At 41.1% G+C, this 26,371-nt stretch overlaps 1 protein-coding gene across 4 annotated transcripts; it reads right to left on the reverse strand.

Moving 5' to 3' along the window:
- Positions 1–1,891: 1,891 nt before the first annotated feature.
- On the reverse strand, positions 1,892–24,496 carry adcyap1r1a (adenylate cyclase activating polypeptide 1a (pituitary) receptor type I). 4 transcript variants are annotated; one of them, XM_076744560.1, is made up of 15 exons: positions 24,032–24,273; positions 19,780–19,948; positions 16,069–16,165; positions 11,904–12,014; positions 11,691–11,788; positions 11,510–11,607; positions 11,123–11,255; positions 9,631–9,784; positions 9,339–9,399; positions 8,595–8,664; positions 8,379–8,470; positions 7,046–7,129; positions 4,778–4,907; positions 4,417–4,458; positions 1,892–3,854 (listed from the first exon to the last, which is right to left on the reverse strand). In XM_076744560.1, exons 2-15 carry the CDS (start codon positions 19,819–19,821, stop codon positions 3,651–3,653), a joined length of 1,416 nt encoding a protein of 471 aa, XP_076600675.1. In that variant the 5' UTR covers positions 19,822–19,948; positions 24,032–24,273; the 3' UTR covers positions 1,892–3,650. The 4 variants fall into 4 exon arrangements, with proteins under 4 accessions (XP_076600675.1, XP_076600674.1, XP_076600677.1 ...); XM_076744559.1 differs by having other exon boundaries at positions 1,892–3,867; positions 24,032–24,261; XM_076744562.1 differs by lacking the exon at positions 7,046–7,129 and having other exon boundaries at positions 24,032–24,496.
- Positions 24,497–26,371: the final 1,875 nt, after the last annotated feature.

Consider the following 26,371-nt stretch of genomic DNA (forward strand, 5'->3'; position numbering starts at 1 on the left):
TATATAAAGATTTATGTGTTACCGTAATGCTAAATTAACTGTAAGAAGAGGCGTGTGGGTGAAGAGAGGTGTTGTCAGCTTTAGCTAAAATTAAGCTAAAAGTTACACTGCCTGATTTTGTTGCAGGACAAAAAAGTGCAAATGTCCCATATTAGTAAGTGTATTGAAATTCACACAGTTCACAGTTTGTTTTGAAACTAAAGTGAGCATGAAGAAAATTTTAGGTATGAGAGGGGGCACTATAACAAAATCACCAACTTGCAGCTGTTTAAGTGTTGCACATCAGGCCTCATCAGAAAAATCTAATTTGTAGGCTTGTTCTTGGATTTGTGCAAAAAAATAAAAAATAAAAAAAAATCACAAACAGTAGATATGAACAGTGTTAAGCATGTGGCATATAAGTGCCTTGATGTCCACCCCAAATCCTATTTCATCCAAAAATCCAAAGTATAAGCCTCAAAAAACAAATCATTGCCAGTCAAAATTCCCCCTCTCAGTTAAACTATCAAACTAAAATTCTAACACTTGGTTGCCACCTTGTGGTAAACAAATATACAGCACAGACATGGTCAAGTAAGGAGTTTTCGACTCCTCTTTTCACAGACAGTAACAGCTTTGAGACATGGTCGTTTCCATCTGAGCTGATTCAGACTCAGAGTGACGGCTGGTGATAGAACACGTAAGCAGCAGAGTGGTTTTTATCACACCCTCGTACACACTTTGTGTTTTATCTCACGCACTTGTTCCACCCTCTAAACCCTTCTTGATTAAAAATACATTTTTAGTACTCTTGATAATAGTGTTGTGTCTCATTGTTTTGTCCAAAAGCAGCCAAGCAGATGCCTAAAACCGATGCATCTCTTCAGTAGTGTGTATGTTTTTTCTTGATTTTAAGAGGCTAAATCTGTTTTATCTCTCGTAATATCATGCGCAGCTTTGGACAGCAATTTCCCATTAATGTTTTTTGTTTTCTTTAAAATCAGAAATGACACATTGTGCCACACATCTCCCACCATGGCACTACATTTATGGCACTCTGACCAAGAAACTCAACATCAATCAGTGTAATGAAATCATACTTTAGGCAATCAACTAAATTACACACATAAGAAAGCATGTATACTGTACACTGAGTCATTTCACATGGCACTGCTTTATGGAAAATAAATATACATTCTTATCTGCTCAACAATACCTTGAATCCATTGTTTAAATATACTACATTCTGTCAATCCACTCAGATGAAAGTACAAAAAATAAATATCTTGAGTAGATATTGTGGATAAATCCTGTACACATCATTCCATATTTCATCTTACAATCCAAATTTCAGAAAAGTTGGAACACTGTGTAAAACGTAGGTAAAAATAGAACGCATTTGACACTTGAAAATTCAGTTGAACATTAAATATCCTCTCTTATACTGTATTCAATTGAATATCACTGGAAAAGTACTTGCAAATCATTGCATCTTTGCAGTTTTTAATGCATGTTTTACACTGCATTCCAGCTTCTTTGTAATAAGAGTTTCATTTAATTTCCCCATCTGGACAGGTGTTGTTAGCTTGCTTTGTGCACAAACAAAAAGAGAAACAAACAAAGAAGAAACCCCACAGAAAGAGAAAATGGGCAACACTTTGCGATTGTCGAGAGCTGTCACATTAAAGCATTTTGTGTTGACTGCAATGACACGTACTGTTTCTATTTTGAAGTCATTTTTGTGTTCGATGTTGGTGCTGAAATGAAATGGACTTGCAATCATCTTGAAGAGATGATAGCTGTAACGAAGATGTTAGAAACAGCAGCGATGATGGAGAGCTATTACTCAAGTCCTGTCAAAGTCATCACGGTGCTCATAAATGAGCAAAACATTTCCTTTTTTTTTGTAGCACAAAATAAAAAAGCACAACTTTGCAAAGGGACCCACAAGAAAACACACCACTCTGTACATTCTTTCTACACCTTTAACATATCTGTTCATTGTACTGTAAATAAAAGTGGTAGCTATTTGTGACTGACTAGGCACTTTGGAATATGAGTGTTAATTTGACAAAAATTAAATGAAGAGCTGTTTATTATGGCACAATGCGTTGAGGCTCAGCGAAAAGAGACCATCTTTATCTTTAAAAGCATGTCGAGGGTTTGATACTCAATGCCTACAATAAAATACTGCACATATAAAGTCATGGCACTATGAGGAGCTTTGGATAACAGCGTCCACTAAATGGCACAAGTACTGTTTATGTTCACAGTCTGCAAGGACATGACTGACATGTCTGTGACAGGGAAAATCAACTGGAGGAAAGTACTGTAGCGCAACTAAAGGCTCTACACTGACACTAGCTGTAAGGATAAATCAGTTCAGAGTGTACATTTTAAATCTTCTTTGTTAGTTTTTCATTTAAATTAGTATTTCCTCAGGTACTGTGCTATCCTCCACAGCAGTGGTTCCCAGCCTTTCTTATCTTGTGACCCTTTAAAACAATATAAAATCAAAAGCTATGAATTTCTATGAGCAGTGAGGACTTAAACCAAAGTGTGATTTTACCTTCTTGGACACTTTCTTATTTTTTTTTTTTTGAATATTTTTTGAAGCCTGAAGACATGAAACAGTAAGATATTGTTCCTCTTCCCCGCCCCCTGACATCTCATGACTTCTCTGATTCATCCTGTGACATTCAGGTTGGGAACCACTGCCCTGTAGTGCTCCACTCATTTTGGCACTAAGTTAGATACTGTGTGTGTGTGTGTGTGTGTGTGTGTGTGTGTGTGTGTGTGTGCGCATGTTTATTTCATACAAACAAATAGTTCAGAATATAGTGGGCAGGGTCTTCTGGGTCCTCAGGATATGTGATGAAATCTACAGATTTGGGCTCCAGTTCCTTTTGTTTGAAAAGGTCATTACAATACTGCATTATGCAAAAGAAAGAAATTCTGATCAAGACACCAAAAGTAACTATTTACAAAGTCCATGAGGTTTTGTTTTTTTTTGTTTTTTTTTTTCAAAATATGTTTTGACATACTCTGTACTTACGGCTGATTGTAGAAAAATGAAACATTTAAACAATGAGCATTTTTTACAAGCAAGCTGTTCAGCGTTTGATTGGTTTTTCAACTTTGGGCTGTTCTGAGATCAGATCCAGTCAGACAACCATATGGCACTTTGAAGCACATTTACTTTATACACCAACAGCCAAATATGACCCCATACATTTGATGTTTAACCTTTTTTTTTTCCTACAAAAAGTACTGTTTTTTGGCCCCAAAACTACATTGATATCATTTTAAGTTAAACAGTAACAGGGTCTAAATTTAAAATAAAAACATTGGTAGGAAGGGAATTTCTGTTTTAATAAATGGAGTGGAATTTGATTTGTCTGTAAAACTATTAACCATAAAAGATCACAATCTACAGAGTCAACTAAAATATTCAAAACAAATGTAATTATATTGTATTGTCAAATGAAAGTATGAAAGCCAGCTGTGCACCTCTAATAATCTACAGTAAATGCTTTCAGAAATACCCCATTTTCTAAAGGCCAAACTACAAAACGTAAGAGGTGTGAGGGGCCACTTTGGTCTGTTCTGGTTGGTCAGGATGTACATTAAGTGGAACGGCACCTTGAAGTTGACTCCTGCCGGTCAGATGCTCAGGTTGGGAGGCTGATGTTGGCGTTCTCCGCCAGCGGGCTGGACATGCGTATCTGGGAGCTGCTCTTGCTGAGGATCGACAGCTGAGTCCCGCCGTTCACTCCGCTGCTGGCCAATGAAGGGTGCCTTTGCTGTTTCAGGTCCACAGCAAAGTACCGGTTCACCGTCCAGCTGCGCCATTTCCTCTTGATCTCCGACTGCACCTTCAGGGAGAAACTTCACAAGGTCATTTTTAATGTACTTTAAGCTGGACCAGCTCCATGGACAGGTACAGTACACTTAGGCTGTGCGGCAAGGCGTTGTGTTTATTCAGATATTTGTTATAATTTCCAGAACAGTTATAATTCCCGTGAAGGATTTGTACCTGGTGTATAAAAAGCTTGTGAATGACTGACAGTATAAGTCTTAATATTTTACATTAGAGGTCAGCCATCAGGTTTGACCCTGCATGTTGAAGTGCCCTCGGTCAAGATACTGAACCCCACATTGGATAGAAAGCACTGCATCGCTCCTGACAAACAGGTTTGCACCTTGCATGACATCCTCTGCCATCAGTGTACGATTGTGTGGGTGTGAGTGGTCCGTAGACTCGAAAAGTGCAAAATAAATGCTGTCCAAGTACCAGAAATCCTAAACAGAGGGGCTAAAGTCACGCATTTAAAGATATCTATCTTAAAATATGCTCAAATGCAATCCACATTGATTTCTGGTATCAATGTTGATGAAAATATGAATAAATATCAGTGAACAGGGACAAAAGCTTACCTCTCCATTGAGGAAACAGTAGAGAACAGCTACAACAAAGCCCTGAGAACGACAATGGAGACAACAAATCCTTATCGGCTAAAGACATAGAAAGAGTTTGATGTATTTTTTAGATTCACAGATTTGCTCCCAATAAAATCTTCAGCCTTCTTGGAAGTGTGTTTAGCTTGCTGCATAGCTCTGGATCATGAAGGCAGAAGACTTGGTTTCAATATCACTTGTCCTAAAGAGCCTCTTTGTATCTTTGAATACTCAGATGATTCATCATTATATTATTATGTTCTCTAATTCATCATCATCTGGTCTTTCTCTTTAATTCAAGCCAGACGTTCGAGGAGCTGTAAGCGCTGTGAGACCGTACCTGGAAGGACCCCAGTCCCAGTTCAAAGACCAGTCTCTCCCTCTTGCTGACATCTTCAGGTGAGAAGGCGAACACAGTGTAGTGAATTCCAAACAGGGGGATGAGCAGGAGGGTGGAGCGCGCCAGACGTCTACACACACACACACACACACACACACAAACACACACGGTTTAATAAGATTGAGGTAATAATCAAACACAAAAATCAAAGTCATGTTTTACTGCTTCTGGTCAGCTGGATGTGATGCAAGAACAGAGCTGGTGATGCAACGTTAAGACACTTTCTGACTACTGTTACACAGCTTTCAATTTTAAGTCAAGTTACTAATTTAAAACTAAAGGAATTTCTTTTGATCCTCACGTCCTGTCGAGGCATCAATGTTGTTTAAAATACAGACACAAAATTAGATAATTATTTTTAGTATTCATATTTAAGGAGAAAGCTGGGGATATTTCTGTGATTCTTTTGTTGTCAGCAAATCCCATGAAAAGGTCAAAACCAACAGTGGGAGTTTGCACAGAGTCCTCGTTCCTTTGTCTGACTTCCTGCCCAGTGTGATCCGCTAAGTGTAGCCAAAGGAGTTTTACAACAAAAGATGATGCATTGCAAGCTGCGCCAGATATAGGAAATGAGTTTTATGTGCGCTGTCTTGTTTCTGAACCGTCTCTGGTGCTCACAAACATTGTCTAGAATGACTGCGATCAGCCATGTCACAGCCTGGACACGAGGCAGCCGCACCTCGTGGAATATGTGGGTTATTTCATTGTTGTCCAAAAATAATTCTAAACATGGTGCACTGGATGACTTGTTCCTTCATAATGATGAACCAGGGCACTGTAGTTTATTTTGTCAGTATTTTTTTTTGTTAATCCCAACATGCACCATCCTGCTGGTGTAAATGTTCACTAGAGCACCAAATATGTATTAATCCGCAGCTAAAAATAGCTCCTAATAAATGCAGATTCTTCAGGAAATTACTGTGAATTTTTTTTTTTTTATTAAAACTATGCATTTCCTAGCCTGTTTTAAAGATCTACATCCTTATTAAGAATGAGTGGAGGATGTGTGTCACAGACAGGGCAGGAAGACAGAAAGTATTAATGATCATTGTTGTGGTTTTGGTCTTTTACGGAATTTGGTGACAATATAGAAAAACATAGAATTACACATACAACATTACACAAACATAGAATTCTTATTCTTTAGGACTGATGTTAGATTTAGTGAACTAATCCATCACAAGATCATCACAAGATTGAGACTGAGACGAGAAACACATAAGTGCAGACATGTGCAGTCTGTCCCTGTACTCATATAGAGTTTCATTTCTGTCCTCGTCTCTGCAGCATGTATCATGCAGCAAAACATAGTGTCTCACACACATGAAAGGAATGGAAATAAACACAAGCACGTGACAAACAACACCTTCAAATAACAGAAGACACAAATGTGCAACACAGGGTGTTTTATAGTGCAGTGTGAGATGCACCATCGTGATCAACAAGGGGATGTAACATTTTATGCTGCTGTCTCTGCACTGCTACCAGAGAAACAACTGAACTAAATGTGATGAATCTGGTGTATGTCTGTGTTTGTGTGCTTGCCTATTTTTGAGAGGACAAGGAAAGAAAGGTAAGGGTTTGGGTTGAGCATGCAGCTGGGGTGTTTAGGGTTAGGGGCTCAAGCAGGGGGGCCCAAAGTTTTTCCCTTGGAGGGCCATAACAGAAACGTAATGGGAGGCCATGGAGCCAAACACCCATTGATTTGGATTGTTTTGTTCAGATGCAAAATGGTACTCAGATCCCAAGTTCTTTTGATTGACTGGCGTCTGTCACTGCCTGCCATGCTCAGATTATGAAAAACAATTACTCATAAGGGATCCTACATATTTAAAAAGCATTTGTACCTCACTGAAGATAAAACAGTGATTTATTTCATAAATTAATCAATTGCAATTCTTTTGTTAGAAACATCTTGCGATCCAAATTGAATCTTATGACGGGCCAGCTTTGGCCCGCGGGGTCCACTTTGGGCAGCCCTGGACAAGAGGATGCATTATGTCAATGAGGGTGGTCCTCACAAGTGCGGAAGTACAAACACGTGTGTGCATTTGTGTGTGTGAGATGATTCATTTGGGAGTTCAGGCCATTAAAAAACTTCTAAGAACCCCTGGTGTAAAACACACACAAACACACAAACACACACATGCGGTTAACACAAGTCAGACAGACAGAAAGACAGACACACACACACACACACACACTTACAGTGTGATGGTTGATAACTCTGACATCCTGCACGAATGCTGAACAGCCTGTGTGGGCTCACTGAAGCATTTCTGAGCACAGCTGCTACACAGCACAAAGACAACACAATACAACAAAGACAGCGTCTTTAGGGACACACACGCACAGTCTCACACAACGCACACACACGCACATAATCACACACACACACACAGCCTCACACACCCATCTTTACACTTCGTCACGCACACACAGGTCCAAGCAACAGATGAGAATGACATTATCTGCAGGGCCTCGAAAGACAGCGTCCTGCGGGAGCAGAGCAGGAGTGATGTCTGGCTACAGTACAACTCCATAATGAGGCTCAAGCTTCCTGCCAACAGGTACTACAAATGAGCATCTTTTGAAAAGTACCTGGGACGGGAGTAGAGGTATTGATAAAGATTTCAAATTAAGACTGTTATGGCATTTATAAATGCATGGTTCCTCAGTGAAAATTGTATATAAATAAGAATTATGTAAGTATTAGATTATGTATTAAAAAATGCCCACAGAGTTTCATCTTGTGTCCACGGTGTCATGTTGTGTCTGATTAAAGAAAACAGCTGATGATATTTTACTTTTTCTCATCATCAACAAATCCCATGAAAACACCAAAACCAACAAAGTGTGAGTCCTTCACTCAATACTTTCCAGCTTACCTACCCTGTCTCAGTCCCACAAGCATTAGTTCTGACTGTAAATCCCAAATATATAGCTTTGTGTTTAATTTTTTTTTTTTTAAAAAGGCTCGGTAGTTGAAGCATGTTACTCATCCAAGAGGAAATAGTGAATTTGTTGGGGTTTATTTTCAGCCACGGATGAATAAACATTCGGTGCTCGAGCGAGTATTTCCAGCAGCAGCATGGTGGACGTGGGTGTGACTCAAAATAAACTACACGGTTCATCATAACGAAGGAACATGTCACCCAGCGCAGCAGTGTCGCCCACCGATTTGTTTTTAATAGTTTTTTTTTTTAAATAACAATGAAGCTCTGCTGCACAGAGGAGTGAGATATATCAGACTTTGGCTGCACAGACAACACTTGCTAGTGGGATGAATTCAGTTTTGGTTTCGATATTCTCATGACATTTGTTGACAGTAAGAAAACTACAAAACATCGCCGCCCTTATCCTTTAAGCAAAAGTGAAGCGGGTTGTTTATGTGCACAGTGTAGAGATCTGAAAATCATGTTAATTTACAATATTTTTCCTCTCTCACACACACACAAACACACACACACACACACACACACACAGTATTTTCTGAAGACATGTAACACTGGCATCAATGTGTTCGAGGTCTGTTACTTACAGATAAATGCTGGATTCGTTTCCTCCAATATCAGGAGACTGCAGCTTCTGGACCAGGATGATGATAATTCCAATGAAGAGGACAAAATTAATCTGAGCAAAAACAAAACACAAATAGCATAAATCTCTACAAGCTGTCAGTTAAGCACTGACTGAGCATGTGTTAAAAAATGACTGCACGAGAACAACTGAACGAACAAGTCAGCATCTGTCCTACCATAATGGAGGCCACGACTGGTCCTTTGATCACCCACCAGAGGGCAGTGTACTCATTTGTATCCCAGCATCTGGTGGAGGAGGAGAACTGCATTTCAATGATCATTCAGCATGGTCTCCTTCACTTTCTCTCCACACTCGGTAACACATAGCACCATAAAATACGTCAATCAAGTGGCCATTTGCAGAGTAAGGATGGTGGGAGAGAGGGTCAGAGAGGAGTGGAGGATTTAAAATGGACGCAGACTGAAGAAAAGAGGAAACTGACTGAACCGAATCAGGATAATCAGTCTAATAATTCTAAATGTTGTTTGTTTGCGTACACTCAGATATGAACATCCTGTAGTGTGCACAAGAAATGATAAAAGCTAACGACGGAGGCAAAGGCAAGCAAGAACTTGTTAAACAGCCCAAATCCTCTAAAGGGTTTAATCTGCATGCTAAAATATTGGCATCTTACTTATGTTCAGTTTTAAAACAGCTGGCTGGATTTGAATAATTTTGAAGACATTGTCAGGTCTCATCCGTTCCCTTAAATTACTGCAGCTGCATCTTAAATTGCATAGTTACCAGGTGGAGAACAGATACACTGACAGGGAGTTATCTTAATATGAATTTTAGTCTTCTGCATGCAGTTCTCAGCAGAAGAAGAAGAAGAAGGCCTCCGCTTCTTTGCTCTGCTCTTAGCTAACATGCATTTCATCCTTTTCTGGGGGTGAATCTCAAGTTGGAGGAGATGTTATACCCAATGTTATGAAGGTGGAGCCTCAGAACTGCCCAGACGGTGACGCAAATGGTGGGAGTTCCTGAAATGACAGTAATCATTAATGCATTGGAAAAAAAGTATTTACAGTTATTACAGCACTTCTCATTAGTCCAGTCGGGCTTTGCGCAATGCCAACATATTCAGTAATTACAGATTCATATTTAAACTGTATTCACTGATATAAAGGTCAAATAAAAGATGGCTACGGTACAAACAGGAAGTTGCTACTCTCTGCCATTGATGATACTGCTGCTCAGGAATGGATACTCACCCCATCCTACAATGGTGTACCAGTAGAAGTATCGTCTCTCAGGGAAGAAAGTCTCCACCAGCAGAGTGAAGAGATACAGGCCTTCAATGAACAGCCAGAAATAGTTGGACATGACGCAGTAATGGAAGAAAACCATCACCGCTTTACACGCCACCTGCACGGGGACACATGGTGCATTAGTAGAGCGAAGGCAGGTAATGTTTTACCATTCATTTCACATCTGTGTTACTGATGTTGGACAATCATTATTCGAAGCACTCTGGATTCTCTATCATCGCACTTAGGAGCAATTGCCAATTCTGCAACAATATCAAGTACATAAAAAATATGAAAGGCACCATCAGCCGCGCGTTCACCCTTTAAAATTCAAGGTGCATCTAAATATGTTCTTAAGTTGTGCATTTTTCTTTTATCCACATTTTGTTGCAGCCTCAGAATGTAAAATCCATGTTTAATGGTTGGTCTTTCTTTTAAAAGCTCCAGACAATAAATGTCAGAGTGACAAACGTCCTTATTCCTGTAACTCACAGTGTAAACAGAGATCATTGTCACGGGGGTGAGGGGGCTGCACCACGCTGCCATTACCCTGAAAATGTAGCATTTAGCAGCTACGTGTGGATTAAAGTGTTTTCACACCCACCTACATGTCAGATGGGCTGTAATCTAATGACATCATGTTAATTAAAGAGTCCATATTCTGCGTGGGGTCAGCCAGTTACACCACCACAGACATGCTGGTGACCTGTGATCACCATAGCAACAACTGTAAAGCAGCGGGTTTGACAAAAAGGGCAAAGTACCCATTGATATGTTAATAAGACTCTAGTAGAAGATTTCCACTGGCCTTACTGAAGCCATTAACGTACCTAATTAGGTTTATTTATCATGCCTGCTTTGCAAGAGTGAGCAATGTGTTGTTAGCAGACAAAGGCTAAGAGCTTGTTCTGCATTTGTAATCAGAGAGTATTAGTCATCTAATAGTGTGTTTGCTTTTTGTAAAATTTGCATGTGATTGAAGTTCCTTCAAAGATGCATATCAAACAGAAAAGACTGGAGGAGAAGTGTTTCAAGCGCTCCGTCTTTACATCTCAAACAGAACAGCCCCGATCATATTTTACATGCATGCTTTCCTTCAGAAAACGAGTGGCTGCACTTCGATGAAATCCTTTAATGAAGCTCTCTGGAACCGATTAAACCGATAATCTTGAAAACATTTTGCGGCTGCCAACACTCTGCGAACTTCTTACACTGGTTCAAAACTGCCAGTGATTATTTTGGCAGGGTGGGGACAACTTCGAATAATAAAGGCCTTATTTGGCAATTATCTGCTTCAAATTTGAATTAATGAAATCATTAACCTTGTGAATTGAAAATGACCCATTCATTGTTTTCATTCATTAATAACCAAACAAGCTTGTTTTCTTTCCTGTTGATGAAAACATCATTTATCAGCCACAGACTGATTTTTCTATTAGTCGTTGCTGTGACTGACTGTGTGGACGAAGCAGTGGTCGCTGTCCTCCTGAGCGTACAGCACGCCATCCTTGATGAAGACTGAGATGGCTCTCAGGATGAAAGACACAAACAGGTTCATGTGAATGAAGTTCCTGGTGCAGTGGAGCTTCCTGGAGAGAAGAGAGAGAAAACACATGACATCGTATCTCGTTTTCACTCTTAAAGAGTTCATCAGAGCAAATTAATTAACGCAGCTGGGTGCGTTTAACCCCGTACCCCTGGCTGTTTGTGCCTGATTTTCACTCCCATTATTTGCAGGCTTAGTCACAATCCTTGATTTTTGATTTTCTTACAGGATTCAAATGGTTAAAGAAAATTCAAGCGTACATGAGACGTCTGTTTGGAGCCACACTGTGACGCTCACCTGAATCTGCAGAGAATGGCCATGGCTGTGGTCAGAGACACCAGCGATGTGCTGTAGCCAACTGTGTACAGGGCCTTGACTGAGGCGTAGTACATGTCCTAACGTTGGAGACAGGGGGTTAGTCGCGCGTGTCTGTCGCAAAATGTAACAGGAAATTCAGGAGAGGTGAAAGAGTTCGTACAGGTTTAGTGGTGTTGTCATAGAAGCAGACGTCCACATAGTGAGGGAACGGTTCAGACCAGCCGTCCTCGGTACAGTTTCGGCTGACCTTGCCCATCTCTGGAAGTTAAAAAAAAAAAACATTCCCTCATTGACTCTGGCTGAATTGAACTGAATGAAATGAATTTTTAAAATGCAAATGAGATCAAATCAAATGAGAGACAGAGCTGATCACCATCGTCAGGGCCCATGAAGTCATGGAAGAGCTCTGGACAGTTGACCACCACGACTTCACCGACATTGGCCGCCTGCCAGCAGGTCAGGTTATCCCACATCCACGGACACACTGAGGAGCGGATGAACAGAAACATGAGGAGGTCAGTGCAAAGCGCATTTCTGCTGTTAAAAAGCTGATGAAATGATATTGACAATAATTGAATTTAAATGAACTGAATTAAATTCAAGTTAAGGTAATTGAATCAGAAGTAACAGAGTTTAATTTTCAGTGATATGTAGAATTTTCATGACATCCACACGGACAAAACTATTGCTAATATGGCAGCAGCTTTTGAATCTAATGACCTCTCTTGACTTATCTCAGTCAGATAATTTTAACACTTTTTTTAAGCGAGCCGTGTTAATACTGGACAACCAACTGAAGAGCAACTCTTTCTTTTTTAACAACTTAAACCTGAAATAACAGATTAGCTGTGAACACAACGCTGGCATATCATCGCCTTTTAAGTTGTTGTGGTGAACCTGTTAGCAAACAGTTGCTTAAACATCCAGCAGTCACAGAGCAACATTCATTTGGAGTCATGCTTCTGGCTACTTGATCAATGTAAGTCCAATATTCACTCTCTTTTAGCTCTGTTTTGGTCCCTACCAGCTCCTGAGGGAAATATCTGGCTCTTGGCTGCTTAACGTTCCATTTTGTTCATCAGTTAGTCATTAGTGTTTCTCTTCATCTGCCTAAATCATACAAATATCACCTCCTGTATTTTCAGTGCTGTTCCCACAGCTTTCATTTCTCAGGTCTCTGTTTCGCTGTCCCTTACGGTCAGCACCCCCCCCCCCCCCCCCCCCCCATCCATCCCTCCCCTTCTTCTTTCCTCATCTCTTGAGGTTTTACCACGTTGTTTATGCTCGGGTGGTTTTATAGTGCTGCATGTGTGCTCACTCGCATGCATTTCGAGTGTGTTTTTGAGTGTGGCTGCGTCTGTGTGTGCATGTGTTCCTGGACATGTGCGTGTGTGTGTTTGCAGACCTTTCTCTATTCTGCTTGGCTCTCTAATCTGTTTTGGTTCTGTCTGGTGAGCCGGACACGAAGCCAATTACCTTTTAAAGGGCAAATCTGAGCCAAATGAGCCGCAGTGAGCTACAGAGGTAACCGGCTTAATAAAGCGCTCTGTCTGCATCTCTGGCTATCTCACACAAGATCCCACAGTACACTGAACCTTCACTGGGCTGCATGCTATCCACACGCTTACAGCACATGCATACTGCAGATTACCTGTACACAAGCACAAACAGACATTTTTTCTCATTAACGTTGATCTTATCAAACAACTGGGTGAGATTTGTTTTTTTTCTGTTCTGAGTCTTGAGGTGCAACGGCCATAGAATACTGATCAGAGCTAATTTCACCACACGGACAGCATACATTCATCATTCTTTATTAAACTTTAAACACTGGTCTGAAAGGGAAAACATGTCATGAAGCTCCTGGAAAGATTTGCATCTAAATGTGAGTCATTGCTTCTGTGAGAGCCTTAAATGGCGAAAAGAAACACAGACGAGCTGAAATATTTACATAGGACTCCAAATGTTTTCACCACTTTTCACCACATGACTGTTTTCTTGATTCATCGATCAATTGTTTGGTCCAGAAAATGTCAGAAAATAGTGAGAAAATGTCCATTATGACTTCCTACAGGCCAAGGAGATATCAAATGTCTTGATTTGTCGCACCAAAGAACACAGTTTTTAATGCACAATGATATAAAACAAGCACAAGAGCAAATGATCATGATGGAGAAACTGGAACAAGAGATTTTTTGTGTTTTTACTTGAAAAATAACTTCTAAATTCATCAATAAATGATCAAAATAGCTGCAGATAAGCTTACTATGGACTAATCACCTAACTGATTTGTTGTTTCTAAATTAACACTCTTAAGTGTATTTGAGTGTCCTGTTCTGTGGTGTGACAGTCATAAAAATCCCCACAAAATGTCTCCAAGTTCAACCAAATTCATTCTCATTTAGCTTTAGAGAAACGGTTGACTGAGGATGATTTGGGTTTGGAATAACAGACACTGTGCAGGCCATTTTGTATCAACGCTTCATTTTGCGCCGGCTAAATTCAGCTGGATGCTGATTACAGCACCAGACAGCAAATCAGTACGTAGCAATTTCACACGGCCTGCAGACTAATCTGAGGGCAGAGAGCCTCAATTAAAAATCCAAGCAGAAATAAATCATGACATATGCTTTTAGAAATGGATCCTGGTAAATCAGAAAAAAGTAAAGTCATGTGACCGGGCCACTGACCATTACTTATCTCCTATTCTTTTCACTTATTTATTGTCTCCCTGTTCTCATTTTTCTTTTTCCCCTTTTTCCACTTTTTCTAAAGCCCCAAGTCAGATTTATGCAAACCAGGCGTTTTCATTTCCTTGCCAACGATTTGCTGTCAGCAGAAACACAGAACGGTTCCTTTTAAAGGGACAGCAGGAAACAAGGTTCAGTTAAAGGGTTGAGGAAGGCCAAAACGTTTGGCTACATGGACCAAAAACAGATAGCTCAGGACAAATCAAACCAAAAGCCAAAAGAACGGCTGATTTTAACCAGAAATGCAAAAGTGAACTGAAAGCAAATCATGCATGTGAGTTATTAATTCAGCGAAGGAGGTCATGGTTTTAGCTTGAGTTGTTCAAATCGCGCTGCACAAATTATTTTATTGCTAGTTTAGTATTGCAAAATTCGGCATTTGATGGAATAAATGCCTACATTTTAAAATCAAGGAGATTAAATTAAAGAAATTAAAGAAAGCCAATTAAAGAAATGTGATGACTTCATATCACAATCCACATTGAAGGAGTCCAGTTATCGTCTGGGGGAGCTGACACATGCAGTTCCTCAAACTTCACACAGACAGCAGTTGTTACGGAGCGCTCTGTGGTTTCATGGGAGAACCGATACAACTGTGACATCGCCACAATGGTAACAGCAGCTTTTCTCTGCCTAAGGTGTGACTACGGAAATGTAAATACACACATAACACTCACAACCAAATGTGAACTGTATGCAATAAACTCAAGCAGAGATATTAATGAAAAATGTTCCAATTAGATGCTTCATGAGAACAAGCAGTAATACTGACCATGAAGTCTGCGCTTGTGGACTTTCACTACATGTCATTCTGATCTAATATCCCCTAGTTTAAGCTTAACATGACTGTCGTTTGTCTAGTGAAATCACAGGAAATGCTAAGAAACCTCATAGAAAAGCGTCCATAAAGAAAAATAAATAAATATAAAACTGAAAGTACAAAACATTTAGGTAGATGAACCACATAAATTGAGCACATGCAGGACTTCAGGCCCAACCTTGAAGATCTACACATGAAAAACGAGCTGAACTTACAGCTCCCCTTCTCACTAAACTTGTTATCTTACACTCTAAATCTTTCATGTTTCATGTTTTTTTCAAGGAGGCTGTCAGCGAGCGAAGCCGTGAGTCACAGTGCAGTCTGGGAGATGCAGTCTGTCGGGCAAATTTGGAGCAGCGGGGGGCCTGCAGCAGTCGCTAATGAAAACCCACCGTCCATAGCCAAGAAAATAATTGCTTCCAGGAATCACATACCAAGCTTCCTGTTTTTTTTTTTCTTTTTTTCTTTTTTGGGAAAAAGACATGTGGGAAAAATGCGAAAGCAGCTCAGCGTGACATTACGAGCAGACATTTGGTTTGTGAACGGTATATATCACCGGATGGTTGTTTGTGCTGTGTGGCAACCTTTCAGGGTGACGTATGTGCAACACGACCACGATAGAAAACTGCACTCATCCTTCATTCTTTCTGTCCCGCTATGACCTTTTCAAAACTGATTGGATAAAATGAAAAAAAGCCAGATCGGTGTCTATAAAAACAAGCCTGCTTTTTTAGGAGATGAATGACTTTGCATGAATTCAGTCGGCATTACGTTTCCTTAAAACGTCTTTGCTGTTGCTAATTAGCTGTATATAAATGCAATTCCTAGTCGACAGGCTCTTTCTGAGCAACCCAACATGCAAACAATGCAGTCACAGCGGTGGTACGCCAAGTTGTGCACACAGAATGCTACGAGAACACACACACACATGCACACCTACGGTCACACACTCACACATCCTCACGTACCTAATTCAAGGTCATCGCTGGGGTTGTGCAGCATGATCCTCTCCATGCATTTCTCATGTTCGCGCTTGATTATGCAGTGCTCGGACTCTGGGGCCACCTGGAGAAGATAAACAAAAACACACACAGTGTCACAAAAAATATTGAATGTACTGATACACTGCACCAATGAGAAGACGGTTAAAGGCCCTGAAAACCTGATTTTTATTAATCAGCTTCTTGCTCTTGCTGATGGGGTACAACATAGACACAGTAACAGTTGCCAAAGTTTAAAGGCTACATAAGATTAAAAGTCTCTGTCTCATTGATTTGAAGTTGAACTTCACTGAAAAAGGTGATGTCTGATATTTATATACCAGATATTTCTCTCAGGAGTTGGTGGCGACCAAAAAAGAGATAAAAGAAGACTGACTTTATTACATATTGGACTTACATGCACAGCGTGGTGAGGAATATGGATAGAAATTAACGCCAATCTGCTGGATGAGTAAATCAGCAACTTTTCGCTAATATATTCGCTGTAATAAATTTATAAGGCCATAATATGTAAATATGTTGCCCCAAAAGTCCAACTTATCCTGTGTCCCTGCATTAAACATCTATTATACCAAAGCTCTTCTATACACACTCACTAACGCGTCCCAACATATGAAATTGCTCCTGACTGTTAGCTTGTGGGTCGTAGCAGCTAGCAGAGCGATACCATGGATCGAAGGTGTGTGTTTTGTGATGACGTTTCCAAAACTTTTTTTAAAAAACACTAAATTTGATCCTTCTTGTTCTCCACGTCCTGATTCAACAAGGTTTTAAGTGGAGGCTGTAAATTGGAGCTTCTGAGTTTCACCTCCACTTTTGAGCTATCAGATCAAATCCCTGAGCAAATTTATCCGATCCCTTTTTTATATTCCACCTCCACATTCTACTTTACTCTGAAATAGGTCAAAATGCTAAAGCTAAATGAAGCTCAAAATGCCATACCACTATTGCTATAAGCAGCCGAGACAGAAAACACACTGGAGTAACGAAGGTGTTGTCTAGTTCCAAGATGCATTCTGGTAAACGTAGGTAGTGCAGTTACTGCATGTCTCTATAACTCTCCCCCTTGCTTTCTTAAGACCAATCTCTTTTTTTTTTGCACCCTTAGCTTTCTTGCCCCCTCGTTCCTTCACTCTCGCTGTGAAATGATAGGTGTAATATGTCCCAGCCCTCTGAGCCATGGCTGACTCATCACTCTACCTCTCTGCCCTCCATATGAATTCACTTCAGGCCTCGCTGCCTAGATAAGATAGGGCATCAACGACTGTTAAGACGTCCTAGGATTCACTTCCTTTCTTTATCACCTTGCACGTGGGCAGAATTTTAAAGCACCACATGAATTATGAGCAACGTCATCACAGCTATCTTCGATCTAGTCTCTGGTGCGACTCCATGTCCGGACAACATCCGTCAAGTGCTGCTCAGAAACTGCTTCTGCCTCCCCACGATGACTTAGAAACAAAACAAAAAGAAATTACAGGACTCACTTTATCATATTGTCGGTTGTGTTTGATATTAAAACTGACACTGGCAATGTTTGAGAGAAAGAGCTCTTTGTACCAGTTGCAAGCATCCATGTTGCTAAGCAGCAGGTAACCAGTCAGGAGCCAATACATACTGTAGGCAAGGCTTCCCAGAAATGAGAAATAATTGGATGCAGATGACTAATATCTGTTTGGCATGAGTGCAGACGAGCCTGAAAGATGACAGGATTCAATGTGGTATTCATTAATTTATCTTTATGGAATCCTGGACAGCAGGTTATACATGTCACTGAGCTGGAATAGTATTTTGTTTTTATTTTACCGTAGTTACGGTATTTACGCTTGTATTTCTATGCTAACCCAGTGGCAAAGAAATGTGATCCCATAGTTGCACACACACACACACACAAACACACACACACACACACACACACACACACACACACCCCTGTAAATTACACAGGTTGCATCACACAAGCTACAATTAGCTAGTTGCTACTAAAGCGAGTCAGTAAATGCTAGGGGTAACTGTTGTGTAGCTAACTGACAAAGCTAACATTAGCATGCTAATATATGACCCTGTATAAAACAGGAGGAAACAGCTGGCCTGGCTCTGTCCAAATGTCGCAAACCCTACCAGCACCTCTAAAGCTCACCGACACATGACGAGGCATTATGTTAACATGTTAACATAATGTCTCGTTAGTTTAATTCATCCAAAAATCAAAGTGTAAATCCACAGTTTGCTGTTTCATGAGGGGTTCATGAGCTGGACTTGGCGGGCCTGAGACCAAATGCTCAGCAACCAGCAGAAAGTCCAGGAAGTTACTGCTCTCAACCAGGATATGATCACACACGTATTGCAATCCTGTCTCCAGTCTTTTATGCTACGCTAGGCTAGCCATCTCCTGACTGCTTTATATTTAACAGATGGATATCAGAGTGGTGTCTATCCTAGTTTAATGGCGCAACCTTCAGTAAATCATTGTTTTGAAACTAGAAAATAAGAAATTAGGAGGGACTTTACAATCAAGCTTAATGGTGGATTTATCAAAAAACAATCCAGGTTAACTGACGACTGCTGAGGGTTTATAAAGCTCTAACCTAAAACAGGCACCATGACAGCCTTGCATAGGACAGACAGATCAATGAAAGTGTGCGTCTTATTCTCCTTTCCCAGTCGCTCCTCTCCTCTCCTCTCCTCTCCTCTCCTCTCCTCTCCTCTCCTCACCCATGGACAGATGTCTGTCCAGATAAGCCATCCATTTTGAAGCTGCAGAACCACGTTTCCCTCCCCAAGGCTATTTTCGAGGGCCAGATAACTCAGTGGCTCCCACAGCACCGCGCAGCACAGATAATAAAACTCCAATTTGACGTCGCAGACCACTGGCCCACTGTTCAGACCCATTTGACACACAATAAGTGCATCACAACGGACGTATCTGCCACATCAGCCGCTGAAGGTCAGCTGGAGACTGTGCAAAGATGCTGGACGAACACTTCACATCCAATATGTTAGGGGGCAGTGTTAACTTAGAGGTTAGACAAGATGTTTGTGACTGCAAGGTAGCATTGTGAATTAATTTTGATCTCCCTCGTGGCCATCATTAAGCTGGTATTATCTTTAATGGCATTTACAAAAGGATAAAGTCATCATCATCATCAGAATCACAAAGGATGATACCCCCCAAAAAAGCAGCTCCTGTATCTGTGCAGCTTCACCGAGGGAACTGCTGCTGTGCTGCATCCGTGTGCTGAATTCCTCCCACACAACTTGCACAACTCTTCCATTCTGCTTTTCATTTCAATGAGACCCGCTAATAAAAGTGAGTCACAGCAGATGGATAGGCAGCTCTCTGGTCAGCCGGGCCATCTGTTATTGTTCTAATAGGCAGCCAGTCGCCTTAACACAGAGCTGATCCAGGACCTGTAACGTATGCTGATGTGCTGATGCGGCATATGGTGATTTCCACGCTTCCAGCGCCTGTCACAAACACGCCGGCGACAGCGCACGTATGAAAATGATGAATCTGAAGCTGAGAAACAGGGGGCTGACAATGGAGACGTATGAACACACACACTCCCTTATTCATGGATATGCTTACTCTGGATGCTCCTGCACAGCCACACACACACACACACACACACGTACACATGTGCACAGTACATAGATTCATGCGCACAAACTACTCACCAAGGGCAGCAGAAAGATTGCAGTCAGCAGGTAGCCTCTCATTGTTTCCTGTGAAGCGCTTGCATCCAAAAGGCTCCACAAAATGTGTGTGTGTGTCTGGGTGTGTGTGTTCACTGGGATGCACTGAAATTGCTCCCCTCAGCGTCACCACACCTCAGCATCAAGGGCTCTGAAATACAACACACAGAGGAGAAAGGCTCTGTAAGAGAACGACGTAACACGAGAGCATCGTCACTGAGTTCAGCCACTGCATCACTTTCATTATTTTGCTCTATTAGTCGGAGCCGTAATAAGAAAAGCAACATGCAGGTATATGCTGCTTTACTTCTTCTTCAATCTTAGATGATATTGTTGGACTTGAGCATGGAATGATTATCTCTGTGTTTTTCCCCATTATCTGTTCACATTTCAGATTATTCTTAAAGACTATCCTCAGTGTTGCTTATTGTGGAAACACTCTGTTGGGTAATACCACGATCCAACGGGTTTATGTTTTTCAGCTTTGTTTGTGAGAAAAATAAAATACTCCAATACCCATGAGCCTCTGCAGCCATTACCGTGGAGATAAAGCAAGTCAGAGATGCCACTGCGGTTCATTTAACCTGCAGATTGTAATTTCAGTTTTCTCAACACCAGAATCTTTAGCTTCCACAGGCCGTTAGCAACACGTGTGACAGCAGTTTAAGCTCTGTGATTGGATGCTTCATGCTGAAATGCACCTTGGGAGTTGTGACTAACTTCTGCCAAGAAGTGTTTGTGTACACAGACTTGTATAATCAACTTTTTCCAAAAACAAACAGATATTTCCTGACAGAGTTGTTCATCTTTCTGATGATTCAGTCGGGAGAGTTTGATGCTGATCCAAGCTGCAGACGCGCTCCAGTGATAAATCATTAAATGTTGTCCATGAGAAAAATGGAGGAGAGCGTTGCTCCCAGAACCAGGAACGCCCAATAACCTCTTCCAACTTCACAGCTCTGTGGCTTTCAGTCTCAGTTAGTCTATTAGTCAGTGGAACAAGACAATTTGTAGCTTCATATTTTCATCATACTAAACTTTAAAGGGAGTAACTGGTGTCCAAGGATCAAACACGTTGCTTTTAGACCGACTTCAGCTCAGCAGTGATAATTTGAAAAGCACAGAAGAGCGCTGCTTCTGCACTCCTGCAGGCTGAAAGAACTACGTACCAAAACATAATTTGAGCTAAATTTGTTAAACTATTATACAGAAACTGAAATGGGAAATGACACCGCACGCTGCCTGAGGCATTAAACTTATAGAGTGGATTCATATTATAAGGAATAACCTTTTTCCAAAAAGGTATTTTACAAATGATTACACAACCGCAGTGTGCAAGAGTAGGTGTCTACATTTTTAAATAGCTTATATATTTTCCTCTGGAATGAACATCTTTATGTAAACACGATAATTCATTTAATCTGTTTATATGGCTTTTTCTGTGTGCATTTAGCCTCATGTTTCTTTAATATCTCGTCTGAATGCCTTTTAACCTCCTACATGCAGCACTGCTTCTTATTTACTGTTCAAATATACTTGCCTTGCATTTAAATACTGTGCATGTGTGCTTGGTGAGGAGCACAATGAGAGTAAATATGTGAATTTATTGAGGCATTCGGGCTGGTTTTAGGCATCATTGATGATCATGTTTAAACTTTGCTAAAACCATTTTTCAAATGACTAATTTTACAAATGTCAAAGTGGTGAAAAGGAAGCTAATTTAATAAAACTGAGGCTGAAACAATAAGTTGATGAACTGATTAAAAAACTGACAGAAAAACGATCAACAACTATTCTGATGCTCAAATAATCGTTTAAGTAATTGTAAAGATTTGCTGCTATTCTTTGTCTAAGATGATGATAAATAAGTATATTTAGGTTTGGTGATGTTAGTGGGACAAAACAACTTTGAGATTTTGGAAATATTGCATTTTTTCACTCTTTTCTGACATTTTATCGACCAAACAAGCCATCGATTAATATAAAAAAAAAAGCTAAATGAAAGCCAAAATTATACAAAACATTTGTACTGCATTGTCTTCAATTAAAAGATTTAAATGTCATTTCAGTAAGAAACACAAAAACACTGATATATACTGCATGTATGCTAAACTCTCAACCTACTCACACACATAAGCAAACACACACCTCTTCAGTGGCCATGCATCACTTCGTACATTATCCCAACAGAAGACTCATAAAAACCCCCTCTATCAAATCACAGAGGCAACATTTGCTGTTCTTCACCGAGCTTATATACGACCATATAACAGATATGTCATCGCCCGAATTTCAAGCTAATGCAGAAAAGCAACACAAAGGCTTTTATTTATGAAGGACAAATTGATTACCAAAGGCAAGAAATTTGGAAGGATCAAATAAATTTCCTTGAAGACAATGAAATTGATGTGCCTCAGGTCAGACTTTAAAGCACCCCTAACAAACCCCCTCCCTTCATGTCTTACTCATCCAAACAGCTTCCTGAAAACACAATGATTCACTGCAAACCAGCAGCAGCAGAGACACAGAACACACACATACACACACATATCTTCTCCCTAAGCTAATTCATGCACACACACACACACACGCACAGAGACAAATTCCGCTCTGTGTCCCTTCCCTCTAGTACTGAATCCAATTACCTCTAAAGCATCTCTCGGATGCTTTATCAAGTGATAGGACAGACTGTGCTCAGAGAGATATAGACGAGGGATAACATGTGTCAAGTAGGGCTGAAACCAAACTGTCAGGATGCACATTTAAACAGAAAATCACATAAGACAGAGAGAGAGAGAGAGAGACACAGAGACAACTTGGCAGACAATTAGCTCCATTTCTCTCCATCTCCCAAAATGTCACAGCAGTCATGATGCTGGAGGCTCCAAACGAAGTTAAAAAAAAAACAAAAAAAAAACCTTTGTATTTAGAGCAAATCCATATGGCTTTGGTGCTGTGGAAGCGCTGGTGCAAGAAACAGCAGAAGGGCTAAACATCAAACTACCCTGAGGGCAAGAACGCAAGAGAGTCTTTGCTTTGCTCGGCACTGGCTACATGTGAGTCACTTGGAAATCTGTGGGGCTTCGTAGTGATGGGAATGTGAGGGGAGAATCAAACGGCGTTCAGTCCAGCACCGGTGAGAATGGACAGTTAGCAAATGCACTGACTGCACTGCTTATTTTATAACAGTATCCCAGTCAGACAAGACACGTTACAGAAGAGGATGTAACAGTCTTCATGAGGATTTCCAGCCTGAATCAACTGCAAGGCACTGAACTTGACCAGAAGATGCCAAGAAACACCCAGAAAACAGATTATTCTAAACGCTGACAGGACTATTGGAAACCACATCGACTATAATTAGCACAGGGATCACCAGGTTGTCAATCAATTGCAAGACTTTAAGTGTGTGTGTGTGTGTCTTACAGATGCAGAGAAACAAGAGAGAAAAAGCTATCCATGATTTATCTCCACTGTAAAGGGAATTCTAAAGATCTGTCTCAACAAATCAGCTTCCTCCTCATGTGTGCTGAATTCCTCTGAACATCGTGGTGCATTAATAATTCATTTTCAGTTTGAAACGATCCCAGTAAGACAGGAGAACGCTTTCGTTTAACCCAAATACAAGCTGTTAATGCCTGTAACAGGGGACTGCATGTCTGTCAGTGAGCGAGCACGCAGCCATTCAAAATCATTAGTTCTTGGCAGCTTTGTTAATAGGTGCAGTTAATGTTCCTGTGGCATAATCCTAAGGCCATGCAGTCTACATCGCAGGAAAAACAGTTTATCTCTGCTTCTTCTTCTCCTTTTCTTTAAATGAGATGTCAAACGGTTCACATCTGAGGAGGAGAAAATGCAAAACAGTCTTAATTACTATCAATCAGTGAAAAATGATTTTTCCCTCGGTGGGGCAGAATCAATAGGCTAATTTTGCCCAGCCTCCTTCCCCCTTTCCCCCCCGCATTCGTAAACGTTTAAATCATCAATGAATGTGGGTGACCTTCGCTTTGCACATGGAAAACATCAGCAGGAAAAGCGTCTACCCGCCGCTTATTTACTGAACACTTCCTCGAAATTCATCCCCGGCTCTCCTGCTGTCATTTAAGAGAGAAAGATGCTTTTATAGCCTCGGGTTTAGAGAAAACCTTTCTTAATTGATCAGCCGCAGCGAAAGCCCGAGATGTGAGTGGAAGCGCGCAGCACACGGCGTGGAAAACAAGTCAAAGGAACTTACCGATGCGTAATTTTCAGAGGCGCAAATGTCTACACATGAAGCCATCGGTATTCACGGATCCCCGCTGTGTCGGCTGCGAACGGTTTCGTAGAATACCTTCTTTTACTCCTAAAATGGTCATCAGCTCGCTCGGAAAACGACAGGTGCCGTCGATGCTGCTGCTGCTGCTGCTGTTGTTGCTGCTGCAGGACGCACTCACCGCGTTGGCTGCTGCGGCACCACGGCGAGGTGGAGGAGGAGGTGGAGGAGGAGAAGAAGGAGGAGGAGGAGGAGGAGGAAGAGAGTGTCAGATCCTTCGGGACTCGCACCTCGTCAGACACGGAGGCAACAAAGTGAGACAACAGTTTAGTCTACAAATGCAGCTGGAGGGGGAGAGAGGCGTTTTTTTTTAAGTCTCAACACTGGGATGTTGAACTGAAAGGAGAAAAACAGCCTCGCGTCGCATGCGTGGGACTTCCAGAGAAGAAACTCTCTCATTAAAGTCTCTGACTCTTGCGCCTGCGCCTCTCAGACGCTCCTGGGGGAACAAGGTCCGGTTCCCTGCTGGGTGCAATTTGTGAGCAACTGGCGACCCCATCATGGATATGACTCACGTTTAGTCAAGAGTTTAACATCTGATTTGCTGCATGTGTTCCACAGGAATTAAAAATGCTGGTTGGTCAAGCTGTACTGTGGCATTCTAGTCCCGTCAGCAGTCATATTCCCATGGAAGTCATTTGTTGTGGCCTCTGAGGCCGCTGGCAGTCCTGTTTACTTTCAGCACCACGGACAGCGACCAATACTCGCCTCGGGGCATCAATGGGCTCCAAACAAAGCCTGAGTTCAAGTCCATCACAATATTTTATCTGTGAATAACCAACATTCTCAGTCTGAATACTAAAAGCTGCTTTAATTAAATCTCAACAGGATTGTTGTGATCCCGGAAGGCGGTGTATCACTGAACAGGCACAGAGACGCAAAACGAGAGATGTAAAACAATCACATGCAAATGCAAAACGGCCACAAACAGGCGCAAAACGACAACAGACACGCAAAATGACCACAAATTAGTGCAAAACAATCACACAAGTGCAAAACGACCACAAATAGACACAAAAAAGACCCCAAGTCGATGCATCATAACCACAATGTGATGCAAAACAACCTCAGAGACAAAAAATGACTACAAAGAGACAAAAACATCTGCAAAGAGACAAAAAAACATCTGCAAAGAGACAAAAACATCTGCAAAGAGACAAAAACAACCACAAATAGACTGAAGAAAATCACAAAGACGCAAAAAGAAATACAAATAGAGTCAAAATGACTACAAACAGACAAAAAACAAGTACAAAAGAGGTACAAAATGATCACAAACAGTCACGAAACACAGGCAAAGAGATGTAAACAACACAGCCAGCTGGCTCATAGTGGTTTTGTGTCTGTGGTGGGGGGCTTTTTGCGTGTCTGTCAGCCTGTTTCTGCCTAATAATCCATTTGTGGCTGCAGGTTATCTGGAGTTATACATAGCAGTTCCTCATTTATTCATTTATTTAAAGTTGGTAATTTATTAACAACTGATAATGTAAAGATTATTATTGCCAATAACCAGGGCTTTAAACATATTTGTCATGTGTGCAGTTTCTAAACCTGCCCCTGGATCCAGGCGAGACCAGTTCCAGTGGCAGCTGTATGCAGGCTAGTGTTTTGAGTGCAGGGGTGATTGATCACCCAGCCAGGGCCTTTTGATGGGTTGGCCATAAATCAATGAGGTATAAAAAGTATTAAATCCTGCCACGATGTGGATATTCTCAGAAAACAAAGCACAAAGTAAGGCCACAGCAACTCCCTTGAAGACACCAGCCCGATCAAAATGTATTAAATGTCGGAGAAAAAAAACTCAGTGTAAATGCCTGATTGGATGAAGGGTAGTGACGCATGTTTCCTGCCATTCCCGGAACATTTTAACGCTGTTACTGGACCTGCCTCAAGGACATCCATGGAAATGCTCCCATTGAGAGAAATTAAAAAAACCTCTGCTAATGCTGTCAGCAATCTGCAGGCTATTTTTGTGGCACGATCGCAGGTAAGACAATGGTTTGAGCCTTGTTTCCATGGAAAACACTCAGCTGTGTTTTGGCTTTCCAGCTCTCCATGAACTTTAGACAGTGAGGCAAATAAAATCTTATGCTGCTGTGATAATTACAACTGTGTGTGAGCAGAATACCAAGAGAGGAAAAACTTCAAATTATCACATTTCTGGATTTGGATGTTTTCTGAAATAGCTCCACAGGCGCCGTCTTCATTGTGCTCATAGCATTAAATAATCTATGTAGGCTCTCAGGCATTTACTCAAGGACA

The sequence above is a fragment of the Chaetodon auriga genome, chromosome 12 (genome assembly GCF_051107435.1).
Source record: "Chaetodon auriga isolate fChaAug3 chromosome 12, fChaAug3.hap1, whole genome shotgun sequence".
In the NCBI taxonomy this organism is placed as follows: Eukaryota; Metazoa; Chordata; class Actinopteri; order Chaetodontiformes; family Chaetodontidae; genus Chaetodon; species Chaetodon auriga.